General features: G+C 30.7%; 1 protein-coding gene across 3 annotated transcripts in view; it reads right to left on the minus strand.

Moving 5' to 3' along the window:
* Positions 1-17,337, minus strand: part of LOC127710267 (uncharacterized) — a 69,358-nt gene that overhangs the window by 21,612 nt on the left and 30,409 nt on the right. For all 3 annotated transcript variants that reach the window (XM_052216042.1, XM_052216043.1, XM_052216041.1), the window contains exons 3-13: positions 16,272-16,370; positions 14,157-14,303; positions 13,243-13,899; positions 9,647-10,447; positions 7,650-7,718; positions 6,108-6,180; positions 3,695-3,780; positions 2,868-3,110; positions 2,295-2,428; positions 1,651-1,822; positions 197-1,231 (exon numbers count right to left, since the gene is read on the minus strand). In XM_052216042.1, coding sequence (XP_052072002.1) covers positions 197-1,231; positions 1,651-1,822; positions 2,295-2,428; positions 2,868-3,110; positions 3,695-3,780; positions 6,108-6,180; positions 7,650-7,718; positions 9,647-10,447; positions 13,243-13,899; positions 14,157-14,303; positions 16,272-16,370 — 3,516 coding nt within the window. The remainder of the gene's footprint in view (positions 1-196; positions 1,232-1,650; positions 1,823-2,294; positions 2,429-2,867; positions 3,111-3,694; positions 3,781-6,107; positions 6,181-7,649; positions 7,719-9,646; positions 10,448-13,242; positions 13,900-14,156; positions 14,304-16,271; positions 16,371-17,337) is intronic.

Raw genomic sequence — 17,337 nt, forward strand, 5'->3', positions numbered from 1 at the left:
AAAAGTAAACAATTATAGGTCAAATAAAGGCAACAGTACGGCCTTCAACACATGTTCATTTTCTGTAAAAATTCACTTCAGAGATTCGATTAATTCTAATTTATGAATTTATTCTTTAAACGTCATTCACAAATTATGAAGTCAATTCCTAACTGAATAGACAATGGGATCATTTCATATAACGAAACACAATTACCTTGTGGTATGCGTAGCCCCGTAGAGGTATAGTAACTCGGAGGCTCAGACTCTTTTATTGGAGGTATTGATCGTGTTCGACTGATAGTTCTTTTAATTTTTGGTCTTTTAATAGGTTTAACTTTTTCTTCTTTCTCTTCAGATGTGTCTTGTTCTATTTTATCCTCCGACATTTTATCCGACATTTTATCTTTAACCTCATCCGACATTTTATTTTCAACCTCATCCGACATTTTATTGTTAACCTCATCCTTTTCGTCCTCTTCTTTTATGTCCTTTCTGGTATCTATTGATTTAGAACGCTTTTCAGCAAGCGCACTTAAAAGTTCGAGACCATCGACAGCTTGTAGGATTTGTGGATCAAGAAATGGATTATAGTCTTCAGACGATTTGTCCTCTTTCACAGACTCTACTGATTTCTTGTCTTTAATTTGATCACAACACTGATTAGATGACACTTTCTCGTCAGGTTTGACTAAATCAGGATTTTGCAATTCATTTGCGGGTAAAGACTCTATTGTTCTATCACTTTCCTTTTTCTGTATATTATGCAATAATATTTGATTTTCAGAATCAGTAGTTAGTGTTTTAATTTGTGCTTTAAAAGAAACTTCATCATTTGGAAGAACAGTTTTGTCTTTTGTTGTAATTTCTAACTCAACCGAATCCTTGCTGGTATAAACAGTATTATCTTTCTCATTTTCATTTTTTAAATTTGTTACATGCATATGTACAAAGGAATCTGTCGATGAAAACGAAGACTCGTCGTCATCATTAATTATGTCTTTTTTGTCTATATGAACTTCATTGTCTGTTTTAAGTTGGACGGGAGAGTTATCAATCATTTCTTGTTCAGTGTCTTCAATCTCGCTCGCGGGTACCATTGGAGAAGTACCTCGTGACTGTACTGTTGAAAGCTCGGATTTAATAGCTTCTGTGCAAGATAGATTAGCGTGAGATACTATGCTAGAATTTACAATTAAAGGCACTGGTCCCGGATAAGAATATGGTAATGTCTGTGAGGATGTTCCAACATCTGAAATAAATAGTTGTTGAGAAACTCAGAGTTCTAGATTTCTTGTCTGCATCATAAACATGCATCGGCCGAAAAGTCAATGCTTTAATATTTCAAAAATAAATAAAAGTAAAAATAAACTATCATTATAACGGTTTTCATAATTAGATTTTAACTACTTGATTTTAATCGTCGCCTTTTTGATCCACACATCATGTACTCTTACCTAAAATGCTTAACCCTTAATGAGTTGTCCACATGTTTTTAGTTATATTTTAGTTTCTATTTGGTTTTGGAAAATAAAAAGTTCATTTGCATGAAAATAGCATATCGATATACATATTTTTATTATTAAGACAAAATGCTACCTATATAAAATATTTTTTTTGGTCTGGCATGAAAACAAACCAAAAGGTCACTACCATTCAATCATATCTTACCTGAGGTAACTTGTGGAGTAACCATTCCTACAGACTTTGTTTTCTTCTCGATTCCCTTTGCTGGTTTCGTCGTTGTTGTTGTAACTTTGTTTTTTATGCTGCCTGATGATACCTGTATGTTTTGGTTATATGTGTTCTCTGACGTGACAATAGTATCTTGTCTATTTTGGATCTGTTCATAAGCAATTCAATATTTAATTGCAACATATGTAATCATGGGGATATTTATTCTGTTTTTTTTTCATCAAACTTTCACGGTTAGGTGTCCAATAGAACACACTATTTATTTGCAATTCATATGGTATACAATTCAAACTTTTGATATGAAATGTCTACTATTGTTATTAATTCCTTTTTTATTAAAATTTAGCTCTTTTACATCATTTTATTCATATGAAAATTACATTATTGAAAAAAGTTGTACATTTTTTTTTCGTTTTGAAGAGCATTAAAAATGTGTTAATGATCTTTTAAATAACATCAACCGAATTATGTAATGCGAATTATCTTCAATTCATTGAAGTACAATCACAAAATCGTGTGTAGTTTTAAATACCAGAGTTTCCTCATCAAATCAATATATTATGAAATAGTCTATAAACTTATATTAACAATATATTGGGGAAATAATTTCTATTACTCACCAACTGTTGATACTGTTGTACTACAAATGGTCTTTCTTGGTTATGAGGAAGAATCTGTGACAGTTGATGGGAAGGCATAATTGGTTGAGAAGTTGCAGCATATGAACTCCAGATTCGGCTCGGGTCGTAAATTTCTGAAAATTCCAACATTTTTATTTATATTGAATCTAGACCTCAGAAAAACTGATGAGTATTTTGATAACTGTTATTTTTTTATGCTTGTTTCTACAGTGGTCAAAAGTAATCATGATGAATGAAAAGGAAACATCAATTTTTACCACAGATCACGGAAATGTGTATGAAACTGAAATGTCAAGATCAATCAATGTTTGTGATTTCTGAAACAACTTCAGAGCCAACTTGAGCATTTGATTGTACAATTTCGTCTTGTCGAGATTTAAATAGATTACATATTCAAATCTAAAAGATTTACAATATAGAATGTTAAAGCATCTTGTCAATGACAGATGACATGACGATCTCTACTTTGTTCTTCCATAATATGTACAAAATATTATGTTTAAGATCTCTTCTCAGTGTTAATGTTTATTTATTTGTAATATAAATCATTACCAATATCATTGGAGGGAATCATGACCAACTGTCCTGTAACAGAATCCTGCGCAATTTTGAATCCAGGAGGTATTGTTATGGGTAGTGTCTGGTCTGTCGTGCTAGAAGTTGGAACAGAAGGTGGCATCGAGAATGGGATCTGTCCAATCCATGACTGGTTTAACTGTGGGGTTTGCATCCATTGTGTTGGAAAATGTCTTGTTGGATCATCAGACCATGCAATGCCTGCTCCAGTTGCAGATCCTGTAAACAGTGGTTAATTACTTTAAACTCAAAATTTTCCAATAAAAAACTGACTGCATAAGTAGCAAAATAGTAGGCTTTGCCGACTAAAGGAGCGTACTAAATATAATTTCCCCGTTGATGTAACACACTTAGCTTTTCCATTCGAAACAATTCTTTGAATATTAAATCCAACAGTTATAGTTTTGAACTTGTTGAAATAGAGATCAGGGCCTTTTTTCACAAAAATATCGTCCGAGTGAAAGTACTTGTATGTCATATAAAAATAAGAAGATGTGGTATAATTGCCAATGAGACAACTCTCCACCAGAGACCAAATGACATAGAAGTTGACAACTATAGGTCATCGTACGGCCTTTAACAATGAGCAAAACTAGTACCGCATAGTCGGCTATAAAATGCCCCGAAATGACAAATGTAAACAATTCAACCGAAAAACTAACGGCCCGATTTATGTACAAAATAATGAACGAAATGAACACTTTCATTACTTGTTACCATCGTATGATTGTAAGTATAAGAGTCTCATATACTTAACGTTGCAATAAACATGTGATTTAGAGGTTATCTCTCTTGTAACTTACCAGTCACTATAAGATTGGCTGGCAATTGGCTCCTCATATCCACAACGTTGACATTTGGTATTGATTTTGTGGCAGAACTTGACTGACTGTAAACATAAGCATGAATGTAACATAAAACCAGTCGACAGGATTTGTTGTCATTAATCTTTTCAAGAGATAATTACAACAACAAAAAGTCGTGGTTCCCACATAAATAATTAAAAACAATAGAAAAAACTAATTTCTCTAGATTATTTCTATGTAATAAAGGCATTTCTCTGGCCAGTATCTTCTCTTTTTCGTTTTTTCGTGTTAAATCGTTAAACTTTTAAAATTGCATTGTGATATGTTTCAGATGGATAAAAAAACCAGTTCATAGTTCATTTAGGACATATATATATTTACTTAAAAAATACTGGTTGTTTTGTAACATTGCACTATATTAGACATTTCTACATTTGAGAACGGGTCATATCCTAATATCTATCTAGAATTTATATTATATTTGGAAAACCATATTTTTAAGAAATACAACAGTGTCATATTCGGTTTCATAAGAGGTAGTATTTTATCACATAAAAACATCATATTGCGTACCAAATATTAATTCTAGGTAACAATTTTGGACAACTGAAGTGACACGACGTATATACCTCTAAAACAGATAGAACATTTTGCTCAATTAACACCCAGGGGAGTTTATGTTCAATCAAATCATAGGTATGAATTGAAACAGGGTATGATTTATCTGAAATAACTTAATACTGCTAATGACGTCTTTAAAATGAAAACTTTGAAAGCATTACTCATTCACCGTGGGGACAGCAATGAGATATAAATTTTTGAAAGCACTGACATAGCTGTTCACTTGAAATGCATGAAGTCACATTTCAACGACTTCTTTTTCACAAATAGGTTAAATTATACTAGTTTCCACATTTTAGACTGGATTACTTGGGGTTTTGGTAAACAAATTACTTGCATCAATATGCTTTAGGTCGTAATCAATGCAAACATGAAATTTTTCTAGAGTAAAACAATTAAAAAACTAATTTTGTTGGCGCAAAAAAAAATCCCTTTGTTTTCTTAAGATTTCTTTAAATTATGTGATTTTCTTGTTTCATTTGGACAACTTATTAACAAAATGTAAAAGCATAGACTTATATTTCAACTACTTAAGTTCCAACTGTATCTAATTTATTGACTTAAATCGAAATTTTCCAGTTAAGTTATTCCTGATCAGATTATGGTACCACATTCAATGTGTTTATTTTTCCAAAAACTTATTTCCAAAACAAAAATTTTCCTCGGTTTGTATATTCCAAACCCAATCTCATTCGTGAAGACTATAATCTCCCCCAAAATAATCGCCAATTGAAAAATTGTTGTTAAGAATTTAACTTTAATTCTACAAAAACTAGCACTTATAATTTTATTTTCTTCAGAATTTTCATACTACAGACAGTTCACTTTGATCTTTCAATTTTGCAAGTAGTTGCAAATGATTTTCCAATATTAAACATTGACAAACGAAAGGAAAGGAAAAGACTGATTGGAAAATGTTAATGTCTCTTTGCTAGTCTATTTCACTTAACTATTACATGACTACAGGTCAAACCATAAAGTTACTTCATGTTTCTGATTTGAATTTGAAAATAGTAAAGTGTTTACTTTGAAAGTTTCATATATTTTCACATTTTCACACAATAGAAAACCAGGTACTGTAAATCTTGCAACACTTTACCACCTCTGGCAGATATACGGATGAAATAACTGACATTTGAATGCTGACAGTAAGAAAATAAAATGCGTGTCATTAAATTCCGATTACTTTCAATTTTATAAACAGGTATAGAATGATAGATGAGACGGAATGTAGTTTTTTGACATCATGGCCTCCAATTGTCTACTCTGACAGTTGTGTAACACATTTGTTTCATAACATTTTTTCAATTTTTTATGTGCATACTAATAATGGACATTCATCCCTTGGTCACTGGCGGATAGTTGTTGTCTCATTGGCAATCATGCCACATCTTCTTATTTTTATAATATTCATTTGTTTATATCCGAATATGTTGAATAATATAAGTTAGAACAATACGAAATGCTAATATACTAGTATATAGACAATTTGGTAAATAAGAACTTGATACCAATGCTGTTTTCTACTGTCAAATATTATTTCAAATGCATATAATTTGGGAGATGAGAAAATTCATTTCATTTATATTCCAATCATCCAATGGAAACAAAAACCCATCAAACATGAAATATTAAAACAAGTATTGCAATTTTTCATTTTTAAAATGACCTTTCTGCTTCTGAAAAAGATTCATTTAAATTTAAATATTTTTCAAATCAAATTCATCTTAGTTTTTTTTTAGATTAATATTTATTACATGACTTCATATAAACAAAAGATGTTTCTTACTCATTAATTCTGCTTTGACTAGTGCTATTGTGGGAAGATCCGTTTAACGATTCGCCACCGTCACCGCTATCATCTGAAATATATTAGATATTGTATTAGACAATGGGTAAAAATCAAATGGAATTTAAAAGTAAGCAAACACAAGATGAAAGATAAAGATTTAACACAACACGTTTTTTACCCCCCAAAAAAGCAGAATTTTTAAAGTAAGCGTAATCAGATATGAAGCAATACCAAGAAATCAAAGACATTCGTCTAAATACTAGTTTCAACTTCCGTGAAATATAAATCATGAAATCGCAAGCAAATAGTCAGAATATTTCAAAATACATACTTCTGCCTTTTTTTTTTAAATCGGCTCAATGATTAAAAATCATACTTTTCGTTTTCCCAAAAACAAATATTTGTATAGAAAAAAAAAGAAAACCACAACAGCTAGAGAATCCGTTTTCGTGTTACTGATAATATTGTTTAAACCGTAGCTGGAGTATGCTGCACCTTATGTATTTTAGTTGATTTTTACTTGTATTGGTATGAATTTGCATATCTGTTTATGAGTACATAGCAAATATGTACAATTCTTAAGGTATAGATCAAAATGTGAAAGTTCGATCGGCTAACAATGTATTCACTTATGTCGAAAGTCTTCGACTTATATTCAAGAAGTTTGAGCATGCTGAATAATAATTCTATTTTATTCAGTTTGTTAAAAATACACTCATCAGTTTTTAAGTGTTCGCGCTTGTGCCAGGAAGATGTTTTCTCTCCACCAAATCGTATGCAAACGATATATCATAAAAAATCAAAACCATATGCATAAGCATAAAGCAAAAATAATTCTACATAAATAACGCAAGAAGAAGTATGATGAGTGTAATTTACATCAATATACCAGCTATGCACCATTTTCCTTAACCAAATGCTAATAATATATTCGCTTTATGTCGTTTGTATTTAACTTGATCTTAAAATTAAGCATATAAATGAGACTTGAAAGTAAACTTGTTGTATTTATATAGATTTTCTAAAGCATTGTTAATACATTGACTATATAACCTTAGATATAAAAGATTAAAGTATTTTTTTACATTGTGAAACTAAACTAATCAAATTATTGGAATGTATTTCTTAACATCAAAAGTTTTTACAATGTTTTGCGAATGTAACATAACCTGTGAAGTTGTCTGGATATTTTAACAAAATCAAATTTCAATTTTACTTTTTACATTTGTTTCCAGACATTAATGATAATATTTGCACTTTGGATGGGATATTCATCTCGAAGTGACTGAAGTAAATTATTAGATTGTATATTTACATGTATAAAGCTGAAATATCTTACACTTAAGTTCAGAAAAGTGTTGCTCAAATACTGTGCTTTTTAAGAGTTATACCGTTTTTGTAATGTATAAAAATTCCAAAACTCAGTATACAATATTATTTAGAAAGCGAAATGTCCACATTAATTTGGAATTATTGATTTTTGTTAACGATGACCATAACAGAGAACAAAAGGAATCACACTTGAAAAACATAACAAACCTGTATCATCTTTCTTTAACTCTTCTCTCTTTCGTGCAACTGCTATTCCAATAGGTATATTACTAACTCCTGTTAGAAAAGAATACAGACTCTTGTCATTCATAGTCATTTTACAAAGCTAAAACGTTTCATCAAATGGTGCTCTCTGTACACTATTGATCGAACATGGACTGGCATGGCATTTGAACAATTCTAATATTAATATTCAATGGTTTGTTAATTCCATAAATAAGCTATTTATAGCATGTCCATTTCAATGCTAAACGAATAGTTCTACGCTTGATCAAACCAACTAACGTGAACTTTGCCTTTATCCAGATATGGATTTCAGCTGGCTAGGAAGAATCAATAATGTATTACGATTATAAAACTATATATCTCATCAATGAACAAGAATTCATGCCATCTGCCATTAATGGTAGAAATGAAATGTCTGATTGGAAACATTTTACAGGTACTTAATCTATATATGACAAATCATGATTTTGATTTTTTTAACCATATAATTGAAATAACAAGGAAAATAATATTTAAACCATATAGACATCTTTCAATCAAATAAAGGTATATAGATGCTTGAAACCATTTTAGAATTGAAATCCACCATGTTACCATGGTTTAATATTTCTTGATTTATTCTTTTTTCTGAAGAAGATGAACGTTTTCAAAAAAGGAGCTTCACATTCTCATTTATCTATCTTGTTAATGTAGTTCTATTATTTATTATGTTCTCCTGTCTTGAACAGTTACGGTGAGGACATTTTATCAGCATATCGCTTAATTTTGAATATCTTACAATTACATCTAGGTTGTTTAAAATTGTTAGTGATGAATGTGTATTGTCTTTGTAATGTTTGGTGCTTTTATTCAACATCTCGATATGTTCCTCCTATAATCTTGATCTCTGCACATGCTGCATGAGTGATGATAGGATCGTTTCGTAATATTTGAACCACTGATTTCTTAAAACGATTGATGGTTGTAGTCAAACAGAACAAAACAATATACTGTTAAAACGGTCGTTATTCAATATCAATACTCAAGTTTTTCAAGGGTTGACATTTACTGAGTTTTTCTATTTTAAATAAGACAACCTCCTTTTTCAACCCTTATCATGAATTAACGCCATGATTATGTAAATGGCCCACACACAACTTGCATCAAAATTGCAAAACTTGAATTAATAAATTCTGTACAAATAAGATGTGACTATGATACGTTAATGAAAGTTATTGAGCAGTTACTATTTGATAGATATCTAATTGCATTCTGTATAATATTGCCATGATGAATATTCATGAAAGGCTTCATCCATAGGTTCAAACAGGACTCTAATATCAACGACGATAGCCAGACATATTGGTAATTTCTTATATTTTGATTTTCAGTAAATTTATTATTTTCAAATTACATTTTCAAATACGTTGTTTGAACTATTTGATATTTTTTTCATTTTAACTAGTGGATAGAAAGGGGAAACAAGACAAAAATACTCGTAATTCCTGCGTAAAACGTGAGCATTGTTTAAATGTTACACGATGAGATGGTGATTCGATCTTTCGGTCGCAAAATTACACTCTTCTCGTGTATATAACATATTGTCTCGTTGTTGAAGAATAAACAGAGACATCCAGCTGTTTAATTTGTGGTATCTAATGTTTATAAAAAAATGTTTTGAAATATACCCATTTCACCATGGCCAAATATTATTTTATAATTATACCAGTAAAAGGGGGTGTTTGGGGGAAACGGTAATTAGACAGCAGCATAAAAACACAATTAAAAGCATATTTTGTTTTGGTAGAAACTCTGAAGTAATTTCACTTGAGAACGCATCTCATTCATATTTGTGCTTTTTCAGGCGCATAGTTTGTATGATATAACATGTTAAAACCATTAACTTGATTTAAAAAAATAAAGAATCTTATTCCAATTAGTTTACAATTCTAAAATAAATCAATATTCCCTACTAATTAGTATATCAAAGACAAACTGACCTGACGATTTCTTGTCGTCACATTTAGGTTTTATCAATACCCTCTTTGTTGATAGCTTCTGTTCTTGTTTTCTTGGAGAAGACACCATTCTCGGATTATCTGTATTTGATTTCAATGATTCAAAAGATTCCTGTCGCTTTGATAACACTTTACTAATTGCTCTGACGGTATCCTTCGACGTTGTCGTCAGTTGTTGAATCTCCTTATTCCGTGGCTTAAAATCTGCTAATATTTTATCATCTTCGCTTCTAGTCAATTTGCTTGCTTCGTTTATCTTTGTATCACATGCAGTATTATCAGAAACCTTACTGTTCTCACTTTTACCTTCATTTTTCTTTTCAGATTTGGGTTCTGTAACAGTATTTTCACTTGAAGTCCATTCTTTACTTTTTTCTAGAATATGCTTCTTTAAACATAAAGGCGTTGCGGAAGAGGACGAAGACGACTTTGTAACCGAGCTTACAGGCGAAGTCAATTTCATTTTCAAATTGTCTTTATCATTGCATTTGCCTACGTTTTGATCAGTCACAGTTTGAACATTTTTATCTAGATTTGAATCATTTGCATGCTTTTTGCTACTTTGTGTTGTATTAGTTTCTGACTTCTTAGAACACGTATACACTGCTGGTTCTTTCTTTATTCTCATGTCACATGGTACAGTTTGCACTGGTTCCGAGCACATGGATGCTGTACTGACAGTAGAGCCAGAAAGCGGCGGTGACAATAAAGCATGAGTAGTTGAGAATAGAGAATGATAATATGGTAGCGAGAACGTTGTGGCTGTAGTCACTTTAAATGGATCTGAAAAATATGATCGGTATTTTACCAATTAAACTTGAATTCTTTTGATTTTTACACTCTGTTTTACTGCTACACCGCTGTTCAAGAATAAGTCAGTTTGACGTCTCTTTTGAATTTTTCGCATCTGGTTTGCACAGTACATTGTATAAATTGCTTTACGGATTGTTGAAGGTCGTATGTAGACCTATGTGAAAATTTTCACTTTCACACCCCATTACTGATAATTGTGGGGTGTACGTCAATTGAACAGACCCAACGACACAAACAGAATATCTACAGGTTAATATACGGTCTCCATGAATACAGAATACTAAGTCAATCTCTAAATCTGTCTGTAAATTATAGTGAATAAGAGACTATCATATCTGAACATTTAGATGTAACTATAAGGATAACCACTAGCTAGGTTCCTTTCTTGGAACAGGCACATTGAAATGTGGCGGTGTTCAATTATTTTAGAGCACTCAATCCCTTCACGTTTAATTTCGACCAGTGGAAAAAAAAGTTCTTAGTAGAACGTACAATCAAAACATGTACTACTCAATGTCATGTCTTATTGAAATTAAGGTTAACAAAATACCACTTTATTAGTGTTAATGTATATAATATATACCCAAAAAAATAACAACAATAACAATAATAATTAAACCATTGAAAAAGTAATAAGGATTGGCAGAAAATGCTTAATAAGCAATAATTTACAAACGGCTTAATTCCTTCGGGTCATCATGGCTTAACTTTTAAGCACATCTCTCTAATACGTACGGAAACCGTCAACTATATCAGCTATAGAGCTAAGAACCCAGGAACAAACAGACTGCAAATTACATTATTTCAGGGTATAAGGAGGGATCTAATTTTGTTCTATTATTGCATTTGGTTTGTTTACAATTAATTTTCATAAATCAAGACAGAATTTTTGAACAAATATATAGTATCAAAAGAAGTCTATATATAAGAAGGACAGACATACATTATATAATCTAAACTTTACATAAATTTAACCGCTTGCATATGTTCTTATATATTTCCCTTTTGGCTGCCCAAACTATTGATTTTTGACGTTCCAGTTGAAGTTTAATCTAAAGCTAGAAATTAGCATAGAACGGAACAAAAAAATGTTCCGTTTTAATTAAAAAGTTTTTATGTGACATACAATTTTTAATATGTCATGTAATGGATACCAGAGCAAAAATGATGTGCATATAGAGTAATAACTGTTGTTGGGTAGAAAAACCTTAAAGATATGAATACAAAAAGTGTAAAACTCCTGTTGAATAGTAAAATTTAATAGGTATGAACTCAGAAGTAAAGTCAATACAATACATCGATTGGACATTGCATCGATAAATAAAATTACTATCCAGTTAAATGCTCATTACCAATCTTTAATTAAGTTTCATATGATCAAGATCTGTCCATCTTCTTGGAAAGAATGACATATTTGTCGCTTAGCTTAACGCAACTAGCAATCAATCATTACAAGTTCCATTAAAGAAATCTGAGTGCTTGAAAAACACAAAAAATTACAAGAACAGAATATACCTTACAACACAAAAAATAACAAGAACAGAATATACCTTACAACCTCACATTTTAGTTATACACTACACTCACTTTACAACAACATATGACCTGCTGAACATATGGATGGGTGAACAAATAACCACGGGTAGAGTTCGTTTTGCTAAATGTTTGGTTTTCTGTGTGGTGTTTAGTGCCTTGTTGTTGATCTTTTGTCTTTTTTAAATATTTTGGGTCATGGTGTTATCTGTTCTTTTTTCTATAGATCTTGCTACCTCACTTTTTGCTACAAACCGAAACCTTATTAGATAAAGAAATTTAGCACAACAATTTTAGATCTAAAAACTTGCGTTAGAGTGTTCTTCCCTCTGTGATATATATTTTGCCAACTCCCATTTACGATTCTATCATATTTACAAGTAAAACGTAACCTTTTAAAAGGAAGATCGTATAACTTTAAATGGTTCATTTAATATTTGAAGCAAGAAGCGGAGAAATATACCAAGCAACCAGGGTTTCGAATTCAACATAAAAGCACCATACATATCCAGATTCTTAACAGCACAAGAAAATGAAACTAAAATTCCAAAAAGTATAAAATCTGTATATTTATCGAACTATTGACATGACAAATGGGTAAGTAATTCGGAAATTATTAGCTAATATTTTTTATAATTGATTTCCGGATCATTTGTCGTTCCGGAACATAGTTCTATTAGCTTTCGTATCTCGACCTTGAAAGATACAAAATTAAAAACAATCCTTTTGTTATGTAAATTAAAACATCAAATCATCACATACAGATTGACAAACTCTACTTCTTTTTATGAAAAAAAAAATAATTTGTGATATTAATTTACTTTTAACGATTTTTTCGTAATGGGTCCATTATGCAGCGACCATTTATCTTTTTGATGTAAGTTGGTGAGTTGGGAGAGAGCAGTATGTTTTTTAATGTCGGAACAAACATTTTTTTATCAACTTAAATAAAAAAATAATAATCAATTTAATTTCCATAACATAAAAGTACGAAATTTTGTTTAATCAAGAAATAAATAATTTTTCATTTTCCATCTGAAACAAATTATTAGCCTCAAATATAGAATCAAACAATTAAAAAAAAAAATATACACATGCCACCAACAAAAAATGAATGGACGGTGCGTTAATGCTACCATATCTTTTGACATTGATTCACCATTAAATGTTACTTTGAACAAACCTTGCACACTGCTTACTGAATAATTAATAAATAATTAACACAAAATTACCTGTTGTGGCAACTGGTTTGATTTGACTAGACCCACTTGGAGATTCCAAAACTGAAACAATACTCGATGAACTGGTAACTGTTGTCAGAGTTACAGAATTTGTACCTTTACATTTTATAACTTGTTCTTTGATTTCGTTACTCATTTTCTGTTCTGAATTTTCTTCGGTGTTGTCTTTTTCAGATTCTTCCAGCTCATCGTTCGATTTTTTCAAATCTGCATTTTCATCTTGACCTAATTTAGAATCTTTCATGAGTACATCACTTACTTTTTCCAATTTATCATTAGATGTTATTTTTGGAGTCTTTTCATCTTTTTTACTGTTTTTATTTTTGTCCTCGTTTTTATCATCACTATATTTACTAACTTTATCCTTCTTTGAATTTACAGTTTTGCTGACAGTACTAGAAACTGATTTAGAAACTTGAGTTTTCTCCGTTTTCTTCACGTCTGACCGTTTATCTGTATCCTTAAATGTTTTCTGTGAATTGTAGGCCTTGCTGACGGTATCTTGAATTTTACCGCTAGTCTTTGTCGAATCAGTTCGTTTAGATTCAGATCTGGATGGATCTTTTTTGGTATTCGATTCGGTCTGAGAATTTTGTGACCCAACAGAAGTAGACGGTACCATTTGAAGGCCAGAATAGAGCGCTGCATCTGTAAGAGAATCAAACAAACTATAGTTTTGCAATATCTTTTTTACAATAGAACAAGTGATTTGCGTTGTAGGAAAGATTACAACAGAATACAAATTCTGAAATTTATATAATATTCATATTAACCATTGTACACATATTATTAAAAAATGTTTTGTTCATTTTACAAAAAAATAATGTCAAAATGACCTAGGTTAAATGATATCGAAAAATACTAAATTTACCAATACTGTTGGCATAGCAACTACATATACTTACCTTTTCGAAGATCATAAATCCGATGATACCCCGACTGATCCACTCCCCCTGCCCCTAGGTTGTGGGCAAACAGTGACAGGGATTCCGTCGCCGGTAGGTAAGGAAAATATGGCGAGTAAAGATTATTGTTGAGCACATATCGGGAACCTGAAAAACAAACATATGGAGCTATGACGGCGAACAAAATCAATAAAGCTTGAACGTCATCTGATTAGCAGAGTTACAGAGCTTATGGATGGAATTCTGGTTTCACAAAATATAATCATCGAAGGATATATGTCAATGGGAGAACATTGCCAGGAATAATTAGTGCAAACATGTCTATTTCTCCTTATTTATCACATTATGTAAAACATGCAGTTAAGTTGTGATATCCAAGGTCATATTTTGTGTGTTAAGATAGATTTGTCCTATTAATATATATTTTATCCATGATCTATGCTTTGTTTGCTACTCGAAGTGTCTCATGCCGACCCCAATATGTTAAGGCCAAAAAAGCAATTATCAACTTTTATTAAATTTTGTAAAGGTAGCGAATTCTAAAAGTTGTAATTGTTTCAGTTAAAGTTATGATGTTTAAATGTTCAAATTCAGTGATAACAGATATATGTATAGACCTGCTAGTCAAATGCGTTTTGTTAAAATATACTTTTTCACTTTTTTGGTCTGTTGGAAAATGTTGTTTGTGCTGTATTTAGACACCTCTACCAAGAAATTTGTTGTGCATGCACACGTATGAAAATTGCGGTTTTTATCCAACACAATCATAGGTTTGAACGTTGTTTTCAATTTAGACTTGTATATATATATATATATATGTATATATCATAATATGTGGTTTTAAAATCATTACATAATAAAATAATCGATTCACACAATAAAACATCTGATGTGCATATCAAACTTGTGTGTTCAAGGTGGTGAATATACTTATTCAGTACTGTTGGCAAAAAAAAAAAAAGTGAACTAATTAAAATAACAAAACAAGCAAAACTTGATTTCTTTTTAAATTGAAAAATTTCTATATCACATGAAATTGTTTTTGTTACACGGCTGATAGTTAGAAGAACTACATTATCAATTTATATGGAGTAGAATGACGTCATTTTAATATCCTTATTAATTGGCTATTGAATATTTTATGCCACTAACTTGAAATCTGAATATCTTGCCAATCCCTACAATGTACGTGTAAATATAACGTTCACTGAAACAAATGAAGCTAATATTTCGTGTTCTTTGGTATAGATTTTTAATGGGAAAATTAAATTAAACCCTTCTGACCAACAATATGTTACAACAATTTATTACAACTAACAGAAGCAAATAAAATGGCGCCGTTATGGTTTTGTGACGTAGATAAAATTTTATATAAATATTCACATTTCAGTTTTTACTTTGTTCAAAAGCCATGAAAACTTCCACAACAATTATCCGTTGGTATAAAATATATATATATGAAACAAAATAGAAGTAAATTCTATTTTGTGCCGACCGTAAATTTATTTTTAACATTTTTTTTTACATTTTATTGAAGTGCTAAACAAAATATTAACATTCTATGTTAACCATGTTAACTGCCAGATTTCAAGATAAATTAATTTGAAGGAAGACTACAAATTTGGTTTTCCTTTATACTTTACATCTAATGGCAGCCATGTAGGCCTCCCACTTCAAACGAACAAAACGTTTTTCGAAACATAATACCATATTAAATCTTCCTCTGAAACTAACATTCCAATGTACATTGATTTTGGCCTAATCATCTTAGGTTGCTTCAGGTTTGAGGTACACAAATATGAATAGGAAACAATATCAATTTCCCCCATTTTCATTAATATATGGTAACCTTTGCAGTAAATAAAATAAAGTACTTGAAGGAAATATTTTCATAAAAAATAATGATAAAAATGGAAAACAATTGGTAATTGTATTTCACTATCTGCTGTCGTCAACTATGGCTTGGCGTTCAATACATCCTATGCATGCATAGAAAGAAAGGCTTAAATATGACGCATTTATATTTACTTTTTTTTTTAAAAGATAAGCGATAGTCATTAGGTTTAATATGTTATATAAATGTTTACAAATGACAATTGTGGTTTTATATCATACCATCGACATGTGACGCCCAATATTCCTCTGGAAGTAACGATTTAAGATGTTCTGTTGGTGTTCCTGGTAAATAACCTCCAACAAGTGGATAGGATGTCCCTAGAAACAGAAACAAAATGACAAAATTTACAGATCTTATAGTACTTTTTTGAACATTTCATAAAATGAGAAATTCAAATGCCCGTATCGTTTTTGCTCATTGTTGAGTGATGTATAGTGCCATATTGTTGTTTACATCTTCGTCCTTATAGGTCTCAGTTGAATACGTTATTTTCTCATTGGTAATTAATAATACTACATCTCCTTTATTATTTTTTATTTGAGTATACATACGTTGAATACAATTAAAACATTGAGCACGTATTTCGGAAATAATTCACTGCTGTTCATCAAATGAACAGGATGTTATTGATAACCCAGTGAAAGACGTAAGTTTGTGTCGAAAACTTACTTGAATGAAATGGGAGATGTACAGTCATGTTGGGGTTCTATGTTACATTAGTTTGGATGGACGGCCAAAACTAGAATCACCTCTTTCACCTTATTGATGCTTTTACTATATCTATATAATTTAAGACGTATGCATGGATTTCTCGCCAATATTAACACAAGACTGTTCCCATGCATGACAATTTTACACCCTAAATATAAGGCTGTTGATATAACAAGTTATATATTTTATATAATTTATAAATATTCCTATATATTCAATGAATATCAATTGGCCCTTTTTTTCACACGTGCAACCATAGTTTATAAACAGCTGCTCTCGTTGTAAAACAAAACTTATCCTACCAAAGCGTATAATATATATCAAATTTTAATATATTTCAATATATTTAATCATTTTTTATTACATTTGTCTAATGGCGATGCGTTTATGGAGGAAATGCACATTATTTATATTTTTAAACGATTCGAAATATTCTAATTTTCAAACTTTATAGATGTATATATATAATATGTTTAATTCTCAATAGACATATATATTCGGATGTAAATTAAGTATTAATATATTTTTCTAGTCTCATTTGTTCTAAAAATTGTTTAAAATATTGGTGTACGG

This window comes from Mytilus californianus, unplaced genomic scaffold (assembly GCF_021869535.1).
Source record: "Mytilus californianus isolate M0D057914Y unplaced genomic scaffold, xbMytCali1.0.p SCAF_7, whole genome shotgun sequence".
Lineage (NCBI taxonomy): Eukaryota > Metazoa > Mollusca > Bivalvia > Mytilida > Mytilidae > Mytilus > Mytilus californianus.